General features: G+C 44.3%; 1 protein-coding gene and 2 long non-coding RNA genes across 14 annotated transcripts in view; 2 read left to right on the top strand and 1 right to left on the bottom strand.

Moving 5' to 3' along the window:
- Positions 1-26,899, top strand: part of PTPRF (protein tyrosine phosphatase receptor type F) — a 478,572-nt gene that overhangs the window by 407,126 nt on the left and 44,547 nt on the right. For 5 of the 12 annotated variants that reach the window (XM_081195232.1, XM_081195228.1, XM_081195233.1 and 2 more), the window contains 9 exons: positions 1,031-1,612; positions 2,001-2,134; positions 2,823-2,967; positions 7,807-8,112; positions 10,936-11,129; positions 19,648-19,674; positions 22,959-23,076; positions 25,053-25,631; positions 26,252-26,349. In XM_081195232.1, coding sequence (XP_081051358.1) covers positions 1,031-1,612; positions 2,001-2,134; positions 2,823-2,967; positions 7,807-8,112; positions 10,936-11,129; positions 19,648-19,674; positions 22,959-23,076; positions 25,053-25,631; positions 26,252-26,349 — 2,183 coding nt within the window. The remainder of the gene's footprint in view (positions 1-1,030; positions 1,613-2,000; positions 2,135-2,822; positions 2,968-7,806; positions 8,113-10,935; positions 11,130-19,647; positions 19,675-22,958; positions 23,077-25,052; positions 25,632-26,251; positions 26,350-26,899) is intronic. The other 7 variants (XM_081195234.1, XM_081195236.1, XM_081195230.1 and 4 more) reach the window with 3 other exon arrangements.
- The window catches only part of LOC308587585, a 440,103-nt gene that overhangs the window by 367,933 nt on the left and 45,271 nt on the right, over positions 1-26,899 (top strand). The gene's annotated exons all lie outside the window — the stretch shown is intronic.
- Positions 15,049-19,639, bottom strand: LOC308587586. Its single transcript, XR_014008477.1, has 3 exons — positions 18,499-19,639; positions 17,843-17,889; positions 15,049-17,257 (listed from the first exon to the last, which is right to left on the bottom strand). It is a non-coding gene; the product is annotated as an uncharacterized lncRNA (long non-coding RNA).

The raw sequence follows: 26,899 nt of genomic DNA on the forward strand, positions 1-26,899 counted from the left end.
GCCTCCCGATCTTTGTTACCCAACATGTATCTCCCAGAGTTTTCTCATTTGTTTTCTTGTAAAATAGAGGTTTACTTACAGTGCATAAATGGAATGGCCAAACATCAGAATTATAGAGCAAGTCTCTGGGAGAAATAATAAGGCCTCTCCACTGTCATTCAAGAGCCCTGCCCAAGAGCTAATATTTGTTTGTTTTGTGCATGTATCTGGATGGTGTGAAATGGCATCCAGGACAGCACATCTCTGTCAGGTCACTTGAAAAAGCTTTGTGGAAGCACCTGTCTTTCAGTTCTGTTACCTTACTAAACATCCTATAACCTACTGTGATTTCAGTATTTACATTAATACAGCTCCAGAGGGTGATCATTATGGGAGTCAGGGAGTCTCTCAGTCTTTTCTTCATTATCATAAATGTTTTCCTTGTGCCTAGCCAGTACATAGAAGGATCCCAAGATAGTAGAACGCAGTACTGACCACAAATTTATCTTTTTTGGATAAATGGCTGATGTGATCAGTTGTGCTAGAGTAGTTCTGCTTTCTTGTTAATGCTCGGAACTTTCATAAGAGGATTGGCTTCCTTAACATCCCACCACAAAAATATGCTTGCCACAAGTCCCTGCAATCCACATATTCTTGCTCTTGCAGCAACAGTAGACATGGAACTACTTTTGCCCCGGTATACTTTCCGAAAAGGCCATGAACCTGGCTTCCTAAAGTGTACCTCAGCTGAATAACCCTTTCTGCTTTAGAAAACCTGACTTGGTTCCTTGTTTAAATTACCTTTATTTAGCCAGCTGCCAGCAAGTGCTTTGAGCACATCTAATAACATGATTGCTGTGTTTACTCTTCCATTAAGAAGCACTTCAAGCAATATATGGTAATGTGTAATATAAAAATGTACGTTCTTGACTATGAAATGATTTCTGCCTTTAAAGGAAAATGTTAGCAAGCATCTAAGCCTCCTTTATAGCTCTGCACATTACAGCATTTGCACTAATCAAATTACTGACATTGTGCTTTTTGCTTTCAGCTCTTCCAAAACCTCCAATGGAGCCATTAGTAACGGAGACGACAGCTACCAGTGTGACTCTCACCTGGGACTCAGGAAATGCTGACCCTATCTCCTACTATGTCATCCAATATAAGTCCAAGTCATTAGAGGGCACTTTCCGAGAAGTAGATGGTGTGGCAACCACCCGCTATAGCATTGGTGGCCTAAGCCCCTTCTCAGAATATGAGTTCCGCATTATTGCTGTAAATAACATTGGCAGGAGTCCCCCTAGTGAGTTGGTGGATGCACGGACAGGAGAGCAAGCTCCATCAAGCCCACCCCTCAAAGTGAAGGCACGGATGCTGAGTTCCAGCACCATGCTGGTCCAATGGGAACAACCTGAAGAGCCCAATGGGATGATCCGTGGCTATCGAGTGTACTACACCATTGACCCCCACCTACCACTCAGCAAGTGGCAGAAACACAACACTGATGATCATCATCTCACCACTGTAGGAAGTTTGATAAATGGGGCCACCTATAGTATTCGTGTCTTGGCTTTCACCTCAGTAGGAGATGGACCCCCTTCTGATGCCATCCAGATAAAGGCCCAGCAGGGTGGTATGTATGTTTTGTGTGCGCTCTATTCCTTCTCTGTCCTACTGTTTCCAAGAGCTAATATTTTGAGCTAAGGTTGAGGTGTGAGCCAGAGACTTTAGGGATTTGGTAGGCAATTTGTCCTTTTCAAATAGGTGTTCCAGCAGCACTCTGTTGCCAGCATAGTTAACAGTTGACTTAAGCATAGTTGTGGATACTTTGGTTAATCACTAGTTTGAGAAAGAACATAGTTGTCATTGTTTGAACCTGGAGCTTAGGAGAATGTGTTAAGATTGTGTTTATGACAATGCTATTGTTGAAGTACGTTGATGATAGGGCTTGCACCTTGAAATTTTCTAAAGCTGCTCTGGAGTCCCCTCCCACAACTGACTCTTGTTGTATTGGTCTCCAGTTCCATCTCAGCCAGCTGATTTCCAAGCTGAGGCAGAGTCTGACACACGGATCATGCTGACCTGGCAGCCAGCACCTCAAGAACGTGTCACCAAGTATGAGTTGGTGTATTGGGAAGAGACAGATGGGATCCAGGTGAGGGACAACATGACCCATTGATGGTTAAAGACCTATACCAAAGTAGCCTATGGGTATGGGGCACTTATTTTTATATCTGTTAGAGTTAGGCCCAGTATGATTGTTGTGGAAAATGGCATTTGCATGACTAGATATTTCTGCATCTGTGAGAATACTGCAATCCACATCCCATTGGATTATGAACCTATACCAGAGTTTCACCTCCCTATGATAGCTGCAAGAGCTCCTGCTCCTGCAAGAGCAGCAGTTTTGTTGGCAATCATATTGCCACATAATAGTTGGATCAGGCCTCAGAAGTTATCTGGCCTTTGAACCATTAGGTGGTGGCTCTGAAGTGAAGACCTATCACAGCTTGTCTTCTATATATGCTAACTTACTCGAACTTACGTCAACACATACTTCATTAGCCAAAAGTTTCCAGTGTCTGGGAACTGAAAGTGATTCTTTTCTCATGGTTATAATGAGAATTCACAACATCTGTGGGGAAGTGAAATCATCTCCTTTAAATAATGGCTTTCAGGGTTACATAGGATGAGCATAGATTGCTCTATTGCATGATTCCTAGTATGCAGTACTGGTAGGCATCTACGGCCAAGAGTCCAACAGTCAGGTGTCAATAGCTATGTTATTCCCTCCTTCCCCCCCAATCTGAGTAAAAGAAAAACTTGCCTCTTGCCTTTTCTAGCATAAGGTGGACTTTGACCAGACCTCATCCTATGCACTTGAAGGGCTCAAGCCGGACACACTCTACAAGTTCCAGCTGGCAGCCCGCTCTGAGCTGGGCCTAGGGGTCTATACCCCAGTTTTGGAAGCTCGAACAGCACAGTCCAGTAAGTGTCTCTGTTTGGTTGAGATTGAGTGAGGGACAAAATCTTATTGCACTTTTGTATGAGAGTTAATGGAGAGGTTGGAACCAGTAGCAAGAGAAATGTGGAGAGGACAGGCCAGCTGTGGCTCTGATGCAGGGGCCATTTGCCCAGGGTAAGTCTTGTCCCATTGTCCTTCAGTCCATGCTTTCCCCTTTCAACAGGTGGACTCACAGATATGCTGGGCAAAGGGAATAGGTGGGAGAAGCTGATGAGATTTATTCCCTGTATCTCTGTGAGTTTACTGGCACATCCTCTTCCCCATGCAATTCAGTTGTAGTGGGTGTTTGATATCTGCACCTCGTGCATGCACCTTCCTACTGTGCATGTGCTCATACCCCAGTCAGAGACACCATTGCTCGCCTTTTCCCTGCCCCTTCCAGACAATCATCTCTGTACAAGAGGAGCGATGCACACATTGCATTACTGCTACACCACAGGCATTTGCAAGCCTGGAAGAATTAACTTGAGGGGGTGGTGGGATCTTTGCAAGTAGATTGAATGATTAATAGCTTCTTAAGGGGATGTGTGCTGAGTGAGGTGTGTGGTGCATGTGGATGCTTGACTTTTATGGAGTGGAAGGAGGAAGAAGACTGCTGCGTGGGTTTTGCTCCAAGGCTTTGAAGGCTTGAGGCAAACAGTGAAGTAAGTCAGAAGGCCAGATAAAGAGGTGACCCAAGCTGGATCACTTTCATTCTCTTCTGAGCCCATGTGCTGGTGGAGTAGGAGACCAATGCACCTTTATTGGCAGCTCAAAGTGCTGCACATAAGCAGATTAAAGCTATCAAAGAGCTCTGAGATAAGCTTGTTTTCACTAACGATTTTGGGGCTTGCTTTTATGCAAAAAGCATTAAAGGGGAAAAGTGAGACATTTTCATTTGTGCCATCTGTCAAGGATTTAGTGGCTGTGTGGGGCAAGCAATAGAGGAGGCAGCAGCCGCCCTCTCTGTGTGGAGCCAGAGAGTGCCTGGGATGAATCAGGGTGGGGAAGAACTGCTCCACTTATGATTGGAATGACCTTTCCTCCTTTCATTAGCACACCCATCATAAGAATTCCAACAGTCCTGTTTAACTTGCTCTTTAGCTAATGGGATCTTAGTGCCAGGACGATTGGACAAACATATATGAAACAATATTCAGAGGGAGGCATCATAAATATTTTACATTGGGGGACACAAACTGAATGTGGAGACTATTAATTGTTCTGTTAGCAGCTACTCATGGAGCATGTGTATTGATAGGCCATGACTGGGCACTTGCCCAGCCATCATACTAACAAGGCATAACAGACAAATATCCAAAGCAAATAGTAATGCAGATATCTCCAACCTGTGACTCATGCATAGCTCTGTGTAGCTGGGCCATGTTAGGAGTCTGTGCAAAGAATTTAAAGTCCAGCAATTAAAGGAAGGCTAATCCTGATGTTGTGCCATTTTAGCCATTCATGGATTCTAGTCGACAGGTAAAGGAAGAAACCTCTCTTCACACCTCCCAGGTGAGGGGTGAAGGCATGTAGTGCCAAAGCACATTTCCCTATGAAATGTAACATTTGGAGCATGAATTAAGTGGCCATGATCACTGGGAAACCTGTTCTAAAGAGCCCATCAGTAGGAATTCTAAAGCTTACCTTTCCTTGAACAATGTCTGAAAACAGCTTTTTTTGCAGACCTGATGTGTTGTGAGAAACCTGTAGAATCCAAGTTTCTGCTAATTGATAGAAAAGTTAAGGGGATTGCATGCCTCAAGACCAATTTCTGTTGAACATTTTTCTCATCTAGTCTTGCTTTTTTGCCATCACAGATTGCATGTGGAGGTGGTGAAGCATCTGAGTTTAACATAGGGCCATATGCTGATTTAGCAAACTACCAAGCTATATTTCTAAAGTGTTCCCAGTAGCATACTAAATGGTCTCTGGGGACAGAAGCAAGGGAGATCTCTCTGACACAGAAGTCCTGTGATACTGATCCTCCTCGGCAATGTTTCATACTATAAAAAGATAGGTGCTCTGGTTCCATCCCTGGCTATATCTCCTAGTTCCAGGTGTCTGTGCTTTAGCTTTTATGAGGGAATATAACTGCATATACTCCAGGCTAAACTACACAATTACACTAGTCATATTCACCCATGTGTAATGTTAGCCATTAGTCCCTTCCTCATGGAAGAACAGCTTAGCAGTGGGAAATGGATAGAGTAGGAGTAGCCAATAATAATAATAATAATAATAATAATAATAATAATAATAATAATAATAATAATAATAATAATAATAATTTATTATTTATACCCCGCCCATCTGGCTGAGTTTCCCCAGCCACTCTGGGCGGCTCCCAATCAAGTATTAAAAACAATACAGCGTTAAATATTAAAAACTTCCCTGAACAGGGCTGCCTTCAGATGTCTTTTAAAGATAGGATAGCTACTTATTTCCTTGACATCTGAAGGGAGGGTGTTCCACAGGGTGGGCGCCACTACCAATAATAATAATAATTGGGCCCAAACTCACATCAACCCCAGCCAGCATGACCAATGGTCAGGGATTATCGGAGTTGTAGTCCACAACATAGAGGAGACCACATTGGTTACCCCTGTGGTATAGGACAACAGTGCTTTACCTTTCAAGTTGTTTTCCCCACTCAACCCCAATGGAGTTCAAGGTTTGTGCTTGCAAGGTAAACACATTCAGTGAAACAGACAAGATGAAAACGGTAGGGTGGAGTTTGAGGGAAAGGCAGCTAACAAGGGAAGGATTAAGCAACTCAGGCAGGGCATGATTTTTGAGAACTTGGGATCCAAGGCTGCACCCTGGCTCAAATGAAAACTTGAAGCCATTTTTTCTGTTTTAGAAGAATAGTTTGCAAAGGCGGATATGGGGAATCCTGACCTTAATTGTTGAACAGCCCAAATAAGATGCTCCTCTAATCACACATAGGATCTATTTCCTTTGATACATTATCTCTGGGGAAAATGCTGCCACTCCTAGCATTTTTCTTGAGGATAATATCATGTTGAGAAGATCAGTCATCTGGTACTAAACATAGAAACATTGAAATTAGGTTACCCAGTGCTCATCACACAAGTAGCCATTCTCATAAGCATGATTTAGAGGCACTTACATTTCCAGGGAGGGCCTAACCTGAGAATAGTGAATGGGTTCATTTTGCCTCTGAGAATATTTGTGTGTGTCATGGTTCAAAATGTGTGGTTTGTCTGTGTGTGTGTGTGTGTGTGTGTGTGTGTACGCGCACGTGCATATTGGTGTGCATTTCTTTCTCATGTACTTTTCCCATGTATTTTGCTTGTGTTGCTGTGTTTTATTTTTGTCCTCTGATGTTAAGCTGCAGCTTATTATTGGCACTATTCAGGTGTGACTCTTACCCAGCCATCAGTAGATGTGGGAAATCACTATGTCTCATGTGTTGATCCATTTATTATGCTTGCTGATATTTCTTCTGCTTCTAGTTGCTGAGAGCTTTGTCAAGTGAGGCCTGTTCTCCAAAATCTCCAAATTCATTAGTAAAAGGATTGTTTCCAGTTAATTTAGGCTCTCTTCTTGTCTGCTTCTCATACCCCATGTATCCTTCTTGGGTTATACCTATATTCACTTTGTCTACTTTCCTGCATTGCCTTGGCTTTCTTTCTTTACTCTCTACCTTTCAGGTCCACCTCAGCAGTGTTGTTTGTAGTACTTTTTTTACCTCTTTAGGAACCTTCCTCATAGCCTTAGGAGCCTCCAGTTCTGTGCCCTGCTCCCAGGTTTGGAGCAATATGTCAGATGCAAAGAATCCAATTCTCCAGGATTGCTTGCTTGCCAGTTAGTGTACAGTCAGACTGTCCTCAGAAGATGTATATTCCAATAGCCTTCTTCAACTTGAGCATCATCAGGTTATTCAAGGAACAAAACAACACTGTCCTTACTTTTCTTCTTGGTTTCAATAATTTTCATACTTCAGATTCTTCCTTCTTGATTCCTGCTCTCCTATTCTCATCTGTTACTTATCCTATTGATCTCACATCTGTCTAAGTCGGGTCTGCAACCCGCGGCTCCGGAGCCACATGTGGCTCTTTTACACCTTTGCCGCGGTTCCGGGGCGGATACTAGCGAGGGGAGGAGGCGCATTGTGCGCCCCGACACTCCCCACTGTGGCGGGCACTGTACTGGCTGTGACGTCGCATGGGGGCGGTGTGTGCGTTAGTCACGCACCGTCCCGACGTCACCTTCCCGCCCGCTGTCAGATCGCAGCTCTGGAGATATATTTGTTTTAAATGTCGCAATGGTTTTGCGGCTCCCAGTTTTAGTCCCCTTCAGAAACGGGTCCAAGTGGCTCTTTTTGTCTTAAAGGTTGCAGACCCCTGGTCTAAGTCTTGTACTTTCTAGTTCTCTCTTCTTTTTAGGCAACCTCTACAGAGGAGGCTAGGGGAGAATTAGCTGTGGGGTCTCACAGCGGGTAATCTTCATGAAAGGGGATGGGGAGGGAACAGAAGGAAATAATAGATCAAGCTCAATTCAAATTAAAGGCCAGGCGGAATAGCATATCTGCTTGCCAGGTGGAATAATATCACGTCTACTCCCCCCCCCCACTGCACCCAGTTCTGGGGGTTCATCCAATCCCCCAGAGTAGTTGGTGGGGTGCACAGGTAATGAGAGGGAATAGCCAGACGACTATTCAATTGAATCAGGCCTAGTGGGTTTTGTTCTATGTTTATTGAGGCTCTGTTGGCTGGGTAAGAGCTCCCTGTAAATTATGTATTTTGCCCAATCATTTCCCCTCATCTCCCCACTTGCTTCATTTTATTTATCCCTAGCCCCTTCTGCCCCACCCCAAGAGGTCGTGTGTGTAAGCACCAGCTCCACCTCTATCCGGGTAAGTTGGGTACCACCACCGGCTCAGAGCCGCAATGGAGTCATCACACAGTATTCTATCGCATACCAAGCAGTGGAAGGAGAGGACAACAGCAAGCGTGTGGTTGAGGGCATTGGACACGAGCATTCAAGCTGGGAGATCAACAGCCTGGAGAAATGGACAGAGTACAAAGTGTGGGTGAGGGCTCACACAGACGTGGGTCCTGGGCCAGAGAGCATCCCGGTCTGGGTTCGCACTGATGAAGACGGTAGGTTCCCGACCCGTGACTGAAGGTAACAAGGGCTCTTTTGGGTCCTGCCAAAGGAATAGCATTTGTAGTGCTGTTCTCGGCTCTACAGAAAGGGGGGTCTAAATGTAGTCAATAAGAATGAAGGGGTTAATATGTATGAAATATAATCAAAATGCCTGCTTCCTACATGAATCTGTTCCTCTTCTCTATCACATGGGCAAAGCAGCTCTCTATCAAGGACATTCTGAAGCAAAAAATGCATTGTTATGGCTAGTCTGTCAGATATGTCATGCCAGCTTAAATCTCTTCTGTAGAAAGTGCCAGTCCTTGCACTGTCAGAAGGCACTTCCCAGGCTGCATCCTTGCCTCAGAGACCAGAAAGTGCACAGAGAGGCAAATAGAAAAAAGGAGCCACTCAGTAAACTGAGAGCAGGCATACTTCAGTTGTACCACCCATGCTGTGCTGTTGCTTGCACCACTGCAACCCTGTAAAGCCTTGCATAGCAATGTTCATTGCCTACTTCTGAAGCTTGCTTGCACATCTGTATGTCCTGCTGCCTGAATTGTTTGCTTCAGTTCTCATTTAGCAAAGCCTTAGCCGGAGGGACACTGCTACCCTAGAAATGTCGCAGCAAGCTCTCTGCATAAGTTTGAGGGCCGTACAGTTGGCTCTTCCAGCTAAGCTCTCTGTCAGGAGTGGTTTTAAAACCTTCTGATGCACTCATTTTTCATAGGTGGTAGCACAAAAAGGGGGTGAGAGTGCTTTTTGAATCTTGAAATATTACTGGTAGCTAATATACCCTCCTCATAATTGGGGTGACCTCCACTGACCCAACAATTCAGTCCCTTGGCAGCTGCTGTTAGCTTAAGACTCTGCCCTTTATCGGCAGGTATAGGTAAGTCTCATGATTGCTGTGCCTTGACAGAACCGTCACAAGCACTTTCCCAGCCATGTCTAACTGTTGGAGCAGAAGGGGGGTGTTGTCCAGTTACTACACTGCAATGTAGTTTGCTTTCCACTCATTTTTCGGATGAGGAATAACCATCAGGGAAAGACACCCCATTTTGCAGTTTATGGAGAAAGATGGAATGAGGTCCATGATCCCCTTTCTCATTCACCAATTAGGCTTGCCTCCTCCCCCTGCTAATATATGTATCTTTCCCCTCTGTGCTCCTCTTCAAGTAATTATCTGCAATTAAGAGTGAGATCTGTGGAAACAACCAGTTGCCAGAGGGTGAGCGGCTGCCTTGCCTGCCTGCCGAGTGTCTGCATAGAACAGTCCTTACAGGTTCCATCCAGTTCTCTGCCCCCAATTAACCTTGTTCTGCACTAGCAAATGGGACACAGTGTGTTTACAGGGGCTGTGGATTTGCCCTGCAATAACAGAATTCTGGTCTTATTTTTTTCAAGCAAATTCTGAGTAGCAATAGAGCAAGGGTACTCTCTGGAAGGAACACTGCTCTCGGAAATCATTCTGTAAGCTGAATGGCCAGCCAAGAATAAGAGTCTCCTAGGACTGCCTTCCTCCCTCATTACCAGCCTCCCACTTTAGGCTATAGAGCAGCTGACCTTAGAGCAATTTTGATAAATTTAATAAATTTTCATCAGTGGCAGCATTTGGACACAGTAAATCATTGATTTCAGTCCAGTTTCAGGCCCAGACTTTACACCAAAAAGCACCTTAGTCCCCCTGGTTGGTGACATTTGTTGGGAAACAGATGAGGGGAGTGTAATCCTACTTGTTCTCCTTGATCTTTTGGTGGCTTTTGATACCTTTGACCATGGTATTCTTCTGGAGCAACTCCAGGGTTTGGAGGCACTGTATTACAGTAGTTCCACGTCTACCCTTGGAGCTGTTTCCAAAAAGTAGTTATGTGGTAGCTATTGCTCTGCATCATGGGAGCTCCTGGAAGGAGCAGGCTGGGAATACTCTTGGATCCAAGATAGTCAATGGAAGCTCAGGTGTCATTAGTGGCTAGGAAGACCTATTTCCAACTATATCTGGTTTGCCAGCTACAGCCCCTTTTGCACAGAGATTACTTGGCTACTGTACTCTATGCTCTGGTGATTTCCAGATTGGATTATTGCAATGCTGGGCTGCCCTTGAAGACTACTTAGAAACTTCAAATGCAGCAGCCAGATGGGGTTCCATTTCGAAACATAATCCCTGTTTTAAAACACTTGCCAGTTCATTTCCAGGGACAAGGTGCTCATATTAGTGTCTAAGGCCCTAAATGATGGGCCCCAATTACCTAAAAGACTGATTTCCCTACAGACCATCTCAGGTGCTAAGATCAGCATGGGGGCCCTCTTGGTAGTTCCACCACTCTCAGAAATTTGGACTTATTAGTGACCTTGGTGAGAGTCTTCTTCGTGGCTGCCTCTACACTGTGTAATTCCCTTTTCACTAGATTGTGTCTAGCACTTCCATTGTATAGCTCTCATCATGGAATCGAATAAATAATTAAAGATCCCCATAGCTAGGGGTTGTGGTTTGTTTTTCCATTCACTAATAAGGAGGTATGAAGTGGACGCTCCTGGCATATTCATGGTAAATCATTAACTATGTTCCCATTGTGCCTGTAATATGTCCACTCATTGATATGTATGTATTGGGTTGTGTGGGTACTAGTAATCTACACAGAGCTTTGCATCTCCTTATGCCACACCTTGAATAGCAGGACAGCTTAGTCCAGCAGTACAATGATGGATATTTGCTATTCACTCCACTGTGAATTCTGCTTTGTAATCTGGGGTGATGTGTGCAACAAAATGTGTGTCTCCTCCACCCCAGAAACAATGCTGTTGTCTCTGATGAAATTTTTTCATGTGCCTTCCAGTGCCCAGTGCTCCACCTCGGAAAGTGGAGGTAGAATCAGTGAACTCCACAACCATTCGTGTTACCTGGAAGTCACCTATCTCTAACAAGCAGCATGGCCAGATCCGAGGCTACCAAGTCATCTGTGTGAAGCTGGAGAATAATGAGCCAGTTGGGTTGCCTATCATGAAAGACGTCATGGTAGCAGAGTCCCAGGTATATCCTGGTATGAGTGGGATGGATGGATGCATGCATGGACAGACAGAGAAATAATATATTTTGGAGAAGGGTCTGTATTTGCTTTGTCATGGGCTTTTTCACTTTATATGGTTAGAGAGAAAGAGAGCTATATTATGGCAAAGAACATGCATTTTCTTTGTTACAGGCTTCCTTACTGTAGTTGAGAGCCTAAAACAAATTTTGGGAGAGAACGATGTGGAAAGGGTTGAGATGGAATGAACTGGGAGTATCAGGGAGCAGGACAAGGCAGACGTTTCTGGGACTTCTACAGTTGCAGTCTAGGTGTGATCATTTGTGAGCTAGACTGTTTGAATGGCACCCAATAGGATTACTGGAGAGCTATGTTGACTAATTAATAAATCTCATTAATACAACACTTGATTCATTTGCATCTTTCTCAGCAGGGAGTAAAGCACAGCCAACCCCCCAAACACACATACAACCACTACCCACCCCACATACAACCCAAAGCCACCCCAACAAGGAGTGGGGGGGAAATAAAGTGAGACAAAGACCTGCTAGCTCAAGACTTCACTGCTCAGCTTAGACCATCATGATTCCTACAGACTTTGTCGAATTTTTGTATTTGTGAAGCAGCCCAATGCCTCTTCCAATTTCCTCAAAGTTGTCCTTTAGGCTGGTGAAATTAATCATCAACTTGCTGCCGTGTTCTTTTGGTCTTTGGGGTTAAAGATTTGGTCCCAAGTAAACTATGCTGTTAATCTCCTCTAAATGAAATAACTTGATTGCATTTGCTTTTTGAACTGGGGGGGGGGGTCCTCTGTTAGAGAGAAAATGAACCTTCCTGGGCATTAAGAACAGATTTCACCACTGTTCTTTTAGAACACTAAGTTTGCAAGTGCATGTTCCATGGTCTCCTGTCCTTCATGGGCATGTCTCTGCATTAGTGTTTCCCCATATGGCAGAGATCAGAGGCTAGCTAATGTCCCTTCACATCTGTCCTTTGAAAGGTAAAGGTAAAGGTACCCCTGCCCGTACAGGCCAGTCTTGACAGACTCTAGGGTTGTGCGCTCATCTCACTCTAGAGGCCGGGAGCCAGCGCTGTCCACAGACACTTCCGGGTCACGTGGCCAGCGTGACGAAGCTGCTCTGGCGAGCCAGAGCCGCACACGGAAACACCATTTACCTTCCCGCTAGTAAGCGGTCCCTATTTATCTACTTGCACCCGAGGGTGCTTTCGAACTGCTAGGTTGGCAGGTGCTGGGACCGAGCAACGGGAGTGCACCCCGCCGCGGGGATTCGAACCGCCGACCATACAATCGGCAAGTCCTAGGCGCTGAGGTTTTACCCACAGCGCCACCCGCGTCCCTTCTCCTTTGAAAGGTAGAAATGCATTATAGTAGTCTGCTGCCATATCTTGCTGAGTTCCTAGATTCTTCCTATCCTACTTCCCTTCCAGGGTAAATTTATATAGAAAGGGGTTCCATAGGTTCAGCTGACCTTGTTGAAGGTGGGAACTGAGGCCCTATGATGGGGAAACATTTCCTTGTGTTCCCCCCCCCCCCCGGTACCTCTTTTGTTCCCTACCTATGGCTACAGTGCTAAGTGCTTTTATCATGCACATTTTATTGACTCTGATATTCCTCAGCCATGTGACTGGGAGCGAGTCCCAACAGAGTTAAGAACCAATTATGTAATATTTCTGAGGCTGGCAGGTTAGACTGCCACCTCATCCCACTCCACCACTGTCTTCCACTTGGACCTTGGAGACAGAGGCAGGGAATCTTCAGCCCACCTGGGAGGTTTGCTTGCCAGGCTGCTTTGGGCAAAGAATGCCCTTTCCCACTCCTCCCCTTCCCCCTTCAACTGCCCATCCATCCATCCATCCATCCATCCATCCATCCATCATATTAGTTGGGACCAGGAGGGCTGCCTTACCATGTACACACTTTCCTGCTTCCTGGAATTACCTAACACAAAAGCCAAATAAACCTGCTGTCTCTTAGCTTAGCTACACAGTCTGAGTAACTCATTGCTCAGATGCAGACCAAGTTGGATTTGACCATTCCTGCTTCCCTGCTTGCCTCTAGCCCTGGCATTGCTTCATTCTGATTTACTTCCTGATGCCATGCTTCATTTATTTCTTATGTGACCATCCAGTTTCCGGCTGAGATACTTCACAGTATTTTGTAGAGCTCATGCCTTAGGCCAATCCTGGCTCAGTTCATCCTTGGATTGGATCTGGGCTGTTTTCACACCTTGTACTTTGATACTGTGTGGTATCAAATAAGGCATCTAACAGTAGAGTCTCTTCTCAGACTGTCTGATTTGCAGCCACAGGCTTCCCTCCTTATGGAAATGTTCACACAGCGGCATAGAGACAAAGACTATATAGATGGAACAAATAAACTTGGTCAGTTTATTCAGATGACTATAAGAAAATGAAGCTAATGTCTGCCATTTCTTGCAATCCCATACATACTTAAGATTATGTATTAAAATTACATATGGGAGCTTTCAGGAAGCAATAATCAGTTCAGAGAACAAAAATGAACAAGATTTCCTAGCCCTCGTATATGTAGGTAAGGAGAAATATGAATGTGTAGGAAGCATCTGAAATTTACCCATCAGTTAGAAGAGGGTGGATTTGTCTTCCAGTACTTAGAGTTACTGTTTTGAAGTCAGGTTACACCCTCCTCCCTATTGTGTTTAGCATCTCACAATTAATTTAAACCACAAGAATAATCTAGGTTATCAAAGCACAATAATTTGGTACAAAATTCAGTTGGGTGTTACTATGTCTTTAGTTTATCTAGCTCCATATTTAGTAGCCACAGGAATACGTAAACGGGATGTTGTAGAGTTGGAAAAGGCTCAGAAAAGGGCAACTCCCCTGTGAAGAGCAGTTTCAGCATTTGGGACTTAGAGAAAGGGTGAGTAAGAGGCGAAACGATAGAAGTCGATACAGTGGTGCCTCGCAAGACGAAATTAATTGGTTCCGCAAGTTTTTTCTTCTTGCGAGTTTTTCGTCTTGCGAAGCACGGTTTCCCATAGGAATGCATTGAAAATCAATTAATGCGTTCCTAGGGAAACCGCTTGCCAGGCTGGCGGTGCGGAGAAGGGCTTTTCTCCGCACCGCAAGCCTTCAGGACAGGTACGGGAACAGAGGGGAAGGGGCGCAGCACTTTCCCTCTGTTCCCGGGGCTTGCGTGGGAGGAGGGTTTTTCCTCCCCGCCACCAACATTCAGAACAGCATTCTGAATGTTGGCGGTGGGAAGGAAAACCCTCCTCCCACCCCAAGTCTTCAGGAAAGCCATCCGATGCCGCGCGGCGGGAGGAGGCGTTCCCCCCCCCACCGCCCGGCATCGGAGCTTCGTTCCGATGCCGCGCGGCGGGAGGAGGTCCGAGGACAGTGGGGAAGACGCGCTGCGCTTCCCCGCTGTCCCGGAGATTTCCCTATGGGCTGTCGTCTTGCGAGGCAAGCCCATAGGGAAATTCGTTTTGCGAAGCGCCTCCAAAACGGAAAACCCTTTCATCTAGCGGGTTTTCCATCTTGCGAGGCGTTCGTCTTGCGGGGTACCACTGTACACTTATGCATGGCATTGAGAAAGTGGACAGAGAAACATTTTCCTCCTCTCTCATAATGCTAGAACTTGTGGACATCCCGTGAAGCTGAACATTTGAAGATTCAGGACAGAAAAGAAAGTACTTCTTCATGCAGCACATAGTTGAACTATGGAACTTGCTCCCACAGACAGCAGTGGCAGCCACCAACTTGTGTGGCTTTAAAAGAGGTTTAGACAAATTCATGGAGGACAATGCTGTCAATGGCTACTAGCCATGAGGACTGTGTTCTACCTCCACTGTCAGAGGCAGGATGCCTCTGAATACCAGTTGCTGGGAATCACAGGAGGGCAGAGTGCTCTTGCAGACATCTGGTTGGCCACTATAAGAACAGGGTGCTGGTCTAGATGGGCCATGTTAAAAAGCTGCAAGTCTTCAGAATAGAATAAGAGCATAGGCAGCTGTATTATACTTATATCACATCCACACTGTATGTTTAAAGCACATAGTGTCTTCCCCCCCCCCAAAAAAAAGAATTCTGGGAACTGTAGTTTGAATTTTTGCTCTATGAGGGATAAACTACAATTCCCAGGATTCTTTGGGGGAAGCCCTGTGCTTTAAATGCATGCTGTGGATGAGTCAAATCCAGTGGTCCATCTAGCTCAGCAGTCCCTGACAGCAGCTTGAGATAGCACAAGCACATAAATATGTCTTCAGAACTAGCCATCTCCACACCAAAGAACAAGAAGAATAGCAACCTCTCCTCTGAGACGAGGATTCTGTAACCACTTAAGTTGGCTTTATTAGCAAAACCCACATGATATCCATTGGTAAAAAAAACAAAAAACCGACACCTGAAGTGAAGAATTATTGTGCATTCAGCAGGCGTGTGTATGTGCTTCTAGGGCAAATCTTCACTACAATGACAGTTCACACGCAGGGGAAATAAATGTCAGGGTAGGGCTAGTCCATGTAATCCATATCACAGCTCTCTCCCCCAGAACTGCAGACATGGTCAGAGAGACAGTGGCTATAGAGAGTCATGATGAAGACTAAAATGAAATGCTGTAAGGGCATTGCAGCCAGCATAAATACCAGCTGCCAGTGTTAGCTCTGCTTGTATTGGTTCTGGTGCTCCCAAGCAGTGGCAGCAGCTGAATCTTTTTTATTAAGGCCACTGCCTTCCTAAAACCCATTTATCTTACTCAGCAACGCTAAATACTTAAGAAGCAATTGGGCTGGTTTAGCAGAGAAATGTTTTTATCTGCAGGTGACTGTTTCATAAATTCAGACATTTGGCTGGAGCAGATTTCAGAGAGATGCTCCTTTTGTGGAGGTTCCTCTGATCTGTGAGGAGATTAGAGTCTGGTGAAGATGTCAGGGTAAACACTACATTTAAATAAACTGTTAAGATTGAATGGGTGCCACCAGGATGCTGGTCTGCTTCACATATTTCGGCTTTGCCCTTCAGGGAAATTGTGGAGTTCTCCTGCAGTTTGGAGCATTTTGCTCATTTGCACAGTCTGCTTTCACGGTCTGCTTATTGATATTGGCTTGGATGTCATATTTTCAATACATTTTATATATGCAAAATCTATCATCATTCTGTTATAATGATTATTGTTATCATTATCCCCTCACTTTTCAGGAAACATTAGATGTAGCTTACAAAAAAAAGTAGTAAAATAAAATACAATCCAAAAGAAATACATAAAATATTAAAAATAGGAATAAAACATAGGAATTAAACAACAGCAGTCCATAAAGGCTCTAGAAGAAACAGATATTTCTTTCTTTATTTAAACAATTTATACCCCATTTTTAAGCTTCACAAAGGGCCCCTGGACATAATAAAAAATACAAGCACTGATGAATAATAAAACAGACTATAGAACAGCAGGGATAAAAACCTCAAATCAAGCTAAAAGCTTGGTGAAGCAAAAAAAAAAATGTAACTCTTGAAAACTCTATTCAGGCTTCTTGGGGAAGGAATTGTACAGCTTGGGCACCACAACCAAGAAGCCACTGTCCCATGTCCCGGTCAGTTGGATGTCCCCAAACAGCAGGATATGGAGCAGGGCCTTGAATGAAGAATGTAGTGGGCTGGCAGCCATTAGATACAAAATATTGTGTGTGTATTTTTCCTTTTTCAATAAAAGCTTAAAACGCTTGGAAGGCAGAAATCTCTTTCTAGTACCAAATTCTGTACAACTTCAAAGCATGAGGGAAATCAATCGAATGCATACAGGCTTGGATGTAGTCTACTGCTTTTGTTTATAATATTTCTAACCCACTCTTCATCACAATGGATCCCAGAGTGGGGTGAAAACAAACATTCATATTGATAGAATAGTTCTGAGCAGGCAGCTGAGAAATGTAATTATTAATTAGCTTGAGAGAAAGCAAGTTTAATACAGATAGAGAAGCTCACATTCTGATATACACAGAGCAAGTTAAGGCACCTTTGCAGTCTCACCTGCAGATGGCTGAGCAAGAAACCAGCCTTTGATGTAGCACACTGTAACCTCATAGGTTGCAACATTCTTGAGCAGTGATCAGCTGTGCATATTTTCATGTTTCTATGAACAGACAGGATAGATGTTCATATCATTGTCTTGAATAATTGTGCCATTTTGTGTCTCGTTCATCCTAGGAGAATGGCTTCTCCTTTGCACTGTTACATGCTGTCAAAACTGTCATGCATGAACATTGTGATCAGTGATGTCTTCCCAACACCTTGCTCCCCCAGGAAGACCAGTCTGAATTTATTTTGTGGGTTCCCAAACTCTTCTCCTGAAGACAAAGAGCCTAGCTCCAATGTGGGCTGGAATTGAAACATACCACTGATTTTTCTGTTTGATATTCAGTGTGTGTTCTTCCCTATCTCCTCCTTTCTTTTATTAATTCTCCATCCTCTGAATCCCCCTTTGCATAGGTGTTGCCTAAGCATTTATAAAACATGGTTTGATTCTATTACTTTACTTGGGCCTGCGCCCCTGCTCTCACTGCTTGCCAGCCTTGTCTACATGTCACCCCTCCAAATCCCCAGCCCTCTTCCACTTTACACCTCAACCCCCCGACCCTCACCCAAAGCCTCTCCCCTTTACACTTCACCACTGGTAGGGTGAAATGAAGTAAATGAAGAGGAGAAAGTCTTTTCTCACCTTTGCACTCCTGCTCTGCTGCAAGTTTCCTTTTAATTGTCCCACCACTGTCACTCAAAGAGAGAAAAAGAAATTGCATTTTAATATGCAGGCTTTTTCTCTCCTTCCCACAGCAACAGCCTCCCAACAGAACAGTAGGCAGGCAAGAGGGGAAGGCAGACCAGGCAAGCAGCATGGGTGGCCCAGGTGAGCTGCACAACATCAGAAAGTTCAGTGTCAGACATTTGGCTCTGCTGCTGCTTCCTGCCTCATTGTCCTCCAGTGCTGCTGACACCAAAACTGTGGTTGTGGGGAACTGCCCTGCCCTGCTCTGGCTGTTTCTCTGTGACTAGCTGTGCTGTCCACAACCCACACCACTTGCCCGGACCACCTGCCACCCGTGTCACTCACCTGCCTGTCTGGGCTGCCTGCCTGCTGTTCCGTCATCACTCTGCAGTTGGTCACACCAACTGCAGTGTGACAACATTATTACAATCTTAATACATACCAAGAAAAACTGAAGTTCAGAAAACACAATTACACACATTTTAAAAATGCCATTGTTGGGAATGGAAGTGGGCAGTGATTGAGATAGTGGCAGTACATTTTGTGAAGTGGAGGAAGCAGAATTGAGGGGAGGGGGAGTTTCCAAAGCAGGGCTATGGACATGTACAAACCTGTGGCTCACTTGATTACTTCTATGGGACATCTTGCCTTTGCAGCAGTTTCAGGTATTTCTTCCTACAACAGCTTTTGCTGCTGGCAGGTGCCTTAGTAGCTGTGGATCTCACTTGTTTTGAAGAGCTTGCTTCTGAGTTTTGCTGCCAGTGAAAACATATGTGTCACTGCCAAACTCATTTTCTACAGAGCAAGTTGTAGCAAAGAGCTCCTCTGGCCAGACAGTTCAGTAGTATGAGATCACTTGCCTGCCCAGGGTGGGGTGGGGTGGGGTGGGGTGGATGCGAATCCTTGTGAGCCTTCCTGCAGAACCGGAGCATGTTGCTTTGGAAGGCAAAGAAATGAGTAAATGAGACGTGCACCATAAACCTGCTTGCCTTGTAAGATGCACTTTAGGTAAATGCACTCTTTGCAAGAATTTAAGTAACTCTGCTTGATGCAAGAAACTTAGAAATTGATTACACTGATGATCATGCTGCTTCTCTGGCTGGTTTTTGAGGAAGCTTATCTCAGTACACAGCTATTGCTTATCTTAACAGGGAGGGTTACAGGAGTCTGAGAATTATGGTTGAAAGGGTTCAGCTAGTGGAAGGGGGGAGGGCAAGTATTGCCCTGAAGCTTTGGTAGGTCATTTTTCCTGGTTTGGTTTGAGTCTCTAGGCTTGTGCTGTCTCATCAGAGGCTCTGGAGTCCAGCCACAGCATTTCACGAAGACATTTCTATGTCCTATTTCCACTAGGATCATTCACTACAGGAGGAACATACTATTTTCACATGTGTTTCTCCTTGTTACTTTTAATTCCTTTATTGCTAACAGTAGCAATATGTTGTTTCTAAAGCTGGTGTCCAGAGCTAGCCTATGTACCTACATAATGTAACATATCAAACTCCCAGGTTAGTGTGTATAGGATTGCAGCCTTAAATAGTCTGCAGTTTGAAGAGGGGAGTTGTTTCTGTAGTTCTCGGGGGGGGGGGCGGATAGAAAGAGAGCTACAGTTCTTTGCGTGAGAGAGGTGTTTGTGGAAGAAAGTAGATACACTTGGGGGTCCAGATAGTGCCAAATCTTGTGTGTGTGCTTGCATGTGTTAATAATCCATAGTTTGTCATCACAATTCCCTTACTCTTTCCTCCTTCCTGTCCCCCCATCAGTTAAGGTTTAAGGACGCTATTGACCACGTAAGTACCATTTGTTAGAGTGTTTGCTTGGATCAGGTGGGTTTGAGGATCATTTTGTGAAATCTGTGTGCATAGTGCTGTCAAAACACCCCTGTCAATCCTCAGATATTTCTAGGGAGTTGCTCTGTGGAGCTTCCACCAGCCACAAATCCTGAGCAAATTGGCATTTAGATTGCTGCTAAATGCAGAAAAGCAATTGACATTTTTCATAATCTGTATTTCCAGCTTGTTGCAATGCAATTTCAGGCAGATGCGGGGGGAGCAGCCCACTTTCTACAGTCTTTGGTCCAGCTCGTTACATGGCAGAGTCAGATCTGTAATCTTTAAACCTTATTGATCCCAGTCGTGAAAAATACCCTGTTCTCTCAGCTGTGACCTTTGGTTGAAACAGAAGCTGTAATAAGAACACAATCACATTCAAACAGTTAAATTCAATTTTTCCAAGTAATTTTGAGATATAAATTTGGAGGAACAAGCTTGAAAATTACCTTTGGAGAAAGAGAGATTAAGTTACATACCCTGCTGTGGCTTCCCTCGTCTCTTAGCAGAAGGACTTTGCTTAGAAGGGGTTTGCAGCGACAGCCCTATGTATGGTATCTCTCATTCCACCTTCTTTCTTTCCTCTCTCCCCCTAACTTGCTTTGTTCTAGTGGCATGCTCTTCCCTGTGTGAGAATTACTCTCCTGTGTGGACTGTGGTGATGACTACATCTTTTCGTAGCCTTCGTGTTGTGTGTTTGAGTATCTCCCTCTATATCAATTTATTACCATTGATTGATTTTGCTCTCTCATAGAACTCCAGGGGGAAAAGGAAATCTTACTTGAACTCTGATTTTGGTGTCATTCTGATTTCTGTTTGCTAATTTGGGTTTGCAAATGAAAGCAATGAAGGAATAATCTGGGTTAGGTGGCTGAATCCTGTAACTTACCTGGGCTGCCAATGAGAAAAAGCCTATTCACATTTGTTTGTTTGTTTGTTTGTTTTATTCAAGTAATTAACAATTACATGACAGCCAAAAGCAAAGCACCCTGACAAACCAAGGTTCTAGGAAGAGATTGTGCTCTATCTATCCATCACAATACAGATTTATTCCTGGTTATATCACATTTTGATTTTTGTTCATCAACAGTCATTCCTTCATGCATAGGGTTAATGGTTGAAATTCTATTAGAAAACTGCTAGAGATTGTCTTTGAGCAGGTCTTTCTCTGTGGAGTCCTCCACAAGGGTCCATATTTGCCAATAGAATGTAGAAGGTTTGAGAGAGCTGGAGTAGGCTTATGGTTACAAAGCCAATCCCGTCAAATGATCCAGTGAGATAGTTCAAGGTCCTACTGCTACTTGCCCCTGCTGGTGTCTCTAGCCTGCACAGCTGGGGACAATACCATTGAGAAGGTAACAGATCCTGTGGCCTATATATCCTGTGGCCTTTGTTTGTGTAGAATTTTATGCTTGCTCTCTCGCCTTACATGTTTCCTGAGGTAGTTTATTTTTAAGAAGCAAGACTCTTGAATACCGTGGTTGGTGAGCATGTTATGGCAAGTGGCAGATCCACTAGCTATATTGTTGCTCATCCCAGGGCCTTCTGCTGGAAGAGACAAGTGAGTAGTGGTCTGCTTCTGTTCTGTTATATGTACTGAAGTTAACACTTTAACTGTGATGGAAGGGCTGCTACTTTCTTGTTACAATAGATTTCCAACCAGTCCTTTTCATCTTTTGCCCATGTATCTGTGGGGTAAATGGCAGCACTATGAACAGAGAAGACTGCTTCATGCCCTTATTACATGGCTGTGTAGCAGTTTGCCCTGCCAGGTATAGCAAAAGAATGTGCTTGTTTGTGGCCTGTTGATATGAGGAAGCACTTTGTCTCCGATAAGCATCTCATGACAATTAAAATTCAATATATGATGCTGCTGGAAGGTGCTGTTCATAAGTGAAAATAAGACACAGAACCTTGCCAGGCTCAGAGACTAAAAGACAAGACAACAAGGGAAGGCAAGTGGAGGGAAGTTTTAAATGTTTGATTTTTATATATGCTGTAAGCCGTTTAGAGATAGGTAAAGGTAAAGGTACCCCTGCCCGTACGGGCCAGTCTTGCCAGACTCTAGGGTTGTGCGCCCATCTCACTCAAGAGGCCGGGGGCCAGCGCTGTCCGAAGACACTTCCGGGTCACGTGGCCAGCGTGACATCGCTGCTCTGGCGAACCAGAGCCGCACACGGAAACGCCGTTTACCTTCCCGCTTGTAAGCGGTCCCTATTTATCTACTTGCACCCGGGGGTGCTTTCGAACTGCTAGGTTGGCAGGCGCTGGGACCGAACGACGGGAGCGCACCCCGCCGCAGGGATTCGAACCGCCGACCTTTCGATCGGCAAGCCCTAGGCGCTGAGGCTTTTGCCCACAGCGCCACCTGCGTCCCACCCGTTTAGAGATGGATGGGGTATTATTACTACTACTACTACTACTACTACTACTACTACTATTATTATTATTATTATTATTATTATTATTATTATTATTATTAGTCTGTCAGTAACAGAACAAAAAGAGATTAATTGTTAACAGACATTTACTTCCAGTTAGCACCAGCTTGATCTTCCCTTTCTGGCAGTCTTGCCGGGATGAAAATGGTGAAACTACTGAGTAGCCCTTGGTTGTCCTTTGACCAGTAACAAGTTCACTTGTGGTAGAAGTTGTGGGAAAGTTGTTCTTCCCTTCCCACTTCAGTTTGCTGTATTTTGTTGGGTCCCTGTTTCTTGCAGTGAACTTCCTTGGCTATCCAGAATTATATGCTGGGCAATTTGTCTAGAAATTGGGCTGCAACTAACGCCTGCTGCAATTGCATTGGCAGTTGCAAGTGTTGAGTTTGACAAGCTGCTCCAGGCAAACCAACCCTTTCATCCCATGTTGGAAATAGGAGAAAAATGTGTGGATTTGTTCATGTGATTTAGTGAAAATGGGTGCTTTCTGGCACAGGAAACACAACAAAAGTAGCCTATGACAAAACATACCCTGGCTTACTTCACAAAGGCCAGAAAACACTGGATTGCATCAACCAACCTAGGAACATGTTTTCTCAATACAACTTTCACTTGTCATCAGTGATGCGAGAGATGGAGGCCCTGTATCCAAAGTAATGTCATTTAAAAGTTAATAAAACTTCAGGGTCAGTTTTCCTTCTTGTGTGTTTTGAAACTAAATGGGTCAAATATCCAAAGTACAGAAATGCTCTTATATTCCTGCCTTCCTTAATTTTATAATGAACTAAAAGTGTCTGTTTCCCACAGGAAACCCTCATTGGAGGCCTTTTACCCGAAACAACCTATTCTATCAGCATCGCAGCCTACACCACCAAAGGGGATGGGGCCCGCAGCAGGGACAAGGTGGTTACTACAAGTGGAGCAGGTGAGCCAATAGTACTACAACACATCTTTGATAGGCAACTCTAGTCTAATATTTTGAGCTCCAGAATCAAAGATGACAGAAATTTTAATCTTAAGAAGTGTTAGGAAGGTGAAAAAAGCACCTGTACCCTCAAACCCCTTGTTTTGCAGACTGAACTGCAGGTAATGGAGAAGCAAGTAGAAGAATGGAAACTTCCTCTCTTTAAGAACTGCTTCACACATTACAATTTTACTACAATGGAGATAATTTGCAGGCATTCTGGCATGCCATGTTAACAGCAGTCAGTCAGATGTCTCTGGGGAGCCACAAGCAAAGCAGGAGAACAATGACCATCTCCTGTTCATCCCAAGTATCTGACATTTGGAACTGTACCGCTTCTGCTCATAGTTACCATGGCTAGTAGTTGCTGGGAAATGCCTCTGCCTTGAATTGGCAAAATACCATGACATTCACGTGGCAGCTTCATCACAGCTTAGTCAAATCAGCTCACCCCAAATCCAGAATACCACTATGCTATTGTAAATTTGCTCTGAGTGCCACAGTCTGGCACAGGATAATGGTTATCTTGGCACTGTGCTGATACTGAATAGTTTTGTTGTTGATGGATTTACATGTCAATCTCCCCTGATTTGGGGGAAGGATGTGTCTCTGTTGTGGGTGGAACGGAGATATGAAACCATCCATTTTATACAGCAGGTGTTAAGCTTTGAAGGGAGCAGCCCTTAATTTGTGCTACATATATGAGATTTGGAATCCTGTTGCTGCTCAGCCATCACATCAACATTCCTAGCAGGAACCAGTTCATCAGCTCAAACACAGCACATTTTGATTGCAAACAGCATGCTATGCTCTCAACAGCTCGCACAGGTGGTGAAATTATAAAGATTGCTATGAAAATTGCCTGCATCAAACTAGCGGAGATTCCAGTTTTGAGTCTGGGCTTCTCTGCAACATCTTATATTAAAGCCCTGATTTCTTATCTTATGGCATTACCTTTCACTTTCTTTATCATACTGTCCCAAATCTACTTTCTCTAGGCTTGCTTCTGCAAATGGCAAGATTCAAGGAGTGGTTGTGGAAGTATGATGAGATTTAAGAGTCAGATACAAGGAAGTTTTGAAGACAGTATCCATCACAGTGTTATTTTTCATTGCAATTTTGGAAATAGTTACATTTGGAATAATTTACACTATAGAAGTTAGGGATTAGCTGTTTAAATAATTTGCCCCAGGGTTTGGTTCCATCTGAATTTCAGTCCATCACCTACTGACATCCTGCATTATCAGTGTTTGCAAACTACAGGCACAAAGGTTTTCACAAAATATAGCAGCTGACAAAATTCCTTCAGAAGCTTGCACAAAGTGTGGCATTTGTGATAATCTTATTCATCCCTATTCCTTTAAGATCCTATAGCTTCCACCATAGGGTTCTCAACTCCCCTCCCCAAAAGAAATCAGATCTTATGATCAAGTTAGGCACATTTTACAGACAAACATATAGGTTAAGGATATTTATGAAATGTAGCCATGTAGAAATTAGTTTTTTTCCATTATAAAATTTGGATTTTGTTTTGTTGCTGTTGTTTAATTGTGGAATTTGGAGGACCTGGAAGAGTAAACACTGATATGTTCATAAATACAGTGCAGTTGTTTCTGGACTGAACCACTTCAAATTGCAGGTGGTTTGCCTTTTTGGACATTGCCCCTGTAAACTCCCTGCCTGTGGAAAGCATGCAAAGCAAAAGTCTTATCCCAGACATGCTGCTTTTTTGTGTGCAGCTAATTTTAATGTGGGGAAGCATTCAAACATATTGATCTTTCATCTGTAATCTGTCGCCAAATTGATAGGGAGTGCTGTGCTAGCTGATATTCCTTAGCAGGTAGATAAATTTCCCGAGTGAGCAACTCCAGCAGTGAAAATGCCAGAACTCTGTCTCCCTCCCACTTATGGCATATCACCCTGTTTTTGTTCCACAGTCCCAGGCAAGCCTACCATGATGATCAGCACCACAGCCATGAATACAGCTCTGATCAATTGGCACCCACCTAAAGAGATGGTTGGGGAGCTGCTGGGCTACCAGCTGCAGTTCAAACATGCTGAGGAGGAGAAGATGAGGATTATGAACTTTGAGAAGAACGTGGATCACTTCACCGTGACTGACCTTTACAAGGGTGCCACCTACATCTTCAAGCTGGCTGCCAAGAATAGGGTTGGTCTTGGGGAGGAGTTTGAAAAAGAAATCACTACCGCAGAGGAGGCGCCAAGCGGTTTCCCCCAGAACCTGCACGTGGTGGGGCTGACCACCTCCACCACTAAAGTGACTTGGGAGCCTCCACTTCTGGCAGAGAGGAATGGAAAAATGACCAACTACACAGTTGTGTACAGAGACATTAACAGCCAGCAGAACCTGACCAATGTTACGAGGGAAACGAGCATCACTCTGACCAACCTCAAACCTGACACAACCTATGACATCAAAGTTAGAGCCCACACTAACAAGGGAGCTGGCCCTCTCAGCCCCAGCATTCAGTCTAGGACGATGCCGATGGAACAAGGTAAGCGCCTCCCCTGTGATCAGTTAACGAACCTCTATGGCAGAAAACAGGTCAGAGATGACCCGGTCAGTCTTACCTTCCTGAGCTTATAATTTTTTGGATGGGGGGGCATAGAGGTTGCATGACTGCATTTGTTTTTTCAAACACATACCCCATTTTCTGTTTCCAGATAAGAATTGTTGCTTTGGTGCAAACTGAACAGGCAGCTTCTGTGAAGAAACAGTGCCTCATAACTGCTACCTTTTGAAGATTGCTGTGTACACACTATACCTTTAAAGTACAATCGGAACACATTATTTTCCTCAAAGAATTCAGGGCCCTGTAGTTTACCTCTTGCAGTGTTAAAAATCCTAGCAACCCATAACAAACTACAGGGCCCAGAGAGAGGATATACTTTGAACGTGCTTTAAATATATAGTTTGTACACAGTCTGTGACAAAGAGGGGAAGGTGGCAACACAGTTTGGTCAAAAAGCTTAAGTGTCCTAAGGTGCGAGAAGGCTTATTGAATCTACAGGAAAACACCAAATTTTGCTGCTACTGAGAAGAGTGGAAGGGAAAGGGTTAGTTGTCCAGTGTTGCCTCACGGGGGCCACTCAAAAGGATTCTTTCTAATTGCAGTGTTCGCAAAGAACTTTCGTGTCAGTGCTGTGATGAAAACATCAGTGCTACTTAGCTGGGAGGTTCCAGACTCTTACAAATCTGCAGTTCCTTTCAAGGTAAGGGAATATGTCTGTCACGTATGGGGACCCGATTAATGTGCAGTAAGGAAGAAATTAGAAAGTCTGTCTCAGGGACCTTCAGACCAAGAGTCTTGCTTTCATCAACCCAGTTATGTAAGCTGAGCAACCAAATCCGGAGAAACACCAGGGGGCTTGAGTCAGGATGTAAGAAGTGTGGACACCCCCCTTGTCCTGGGTACCCTCGAGTCCTGACACTTGTTTCCTTTAGTCTAGATCACCAAGCAAGGTAAATCAGCAGGCAAGTCTTTAGAAATGAGTTAAAAACTGGTACATTTCCAGACCAAACCTCTTGATTCCCTTGACAATTTTGGAGACTCATATATGCCCTTTAAATGTTACTCTAGCTGTATGGGAATTGGTTTCCCATGAGTCCTGCACAGTGGAGTGAGGAATTCATTCTGGGCACTGGCACAATCTTCTGCTCAGAACAGACTACAATTAGGAGCCCAAACCCCCTGCATTCCAGGCAAAATGGTTTGATCCTACTGCTGATCATGAAGCATTTTTGTTCAGAAAACAGGCAGAA

Source organism: Podarcis bocagei, assembly GCF_964188305.1.
Source record: "Podarcis bocagei genome assembly, chromosome: 5".
NCBI classification, from domain to species: domain Eukaryota; kingdom Metazoa; phylum Chordata; class Lepidosauria; order Squamata; family Lacertidae; genus Podarcis; species Podarcis bocagei.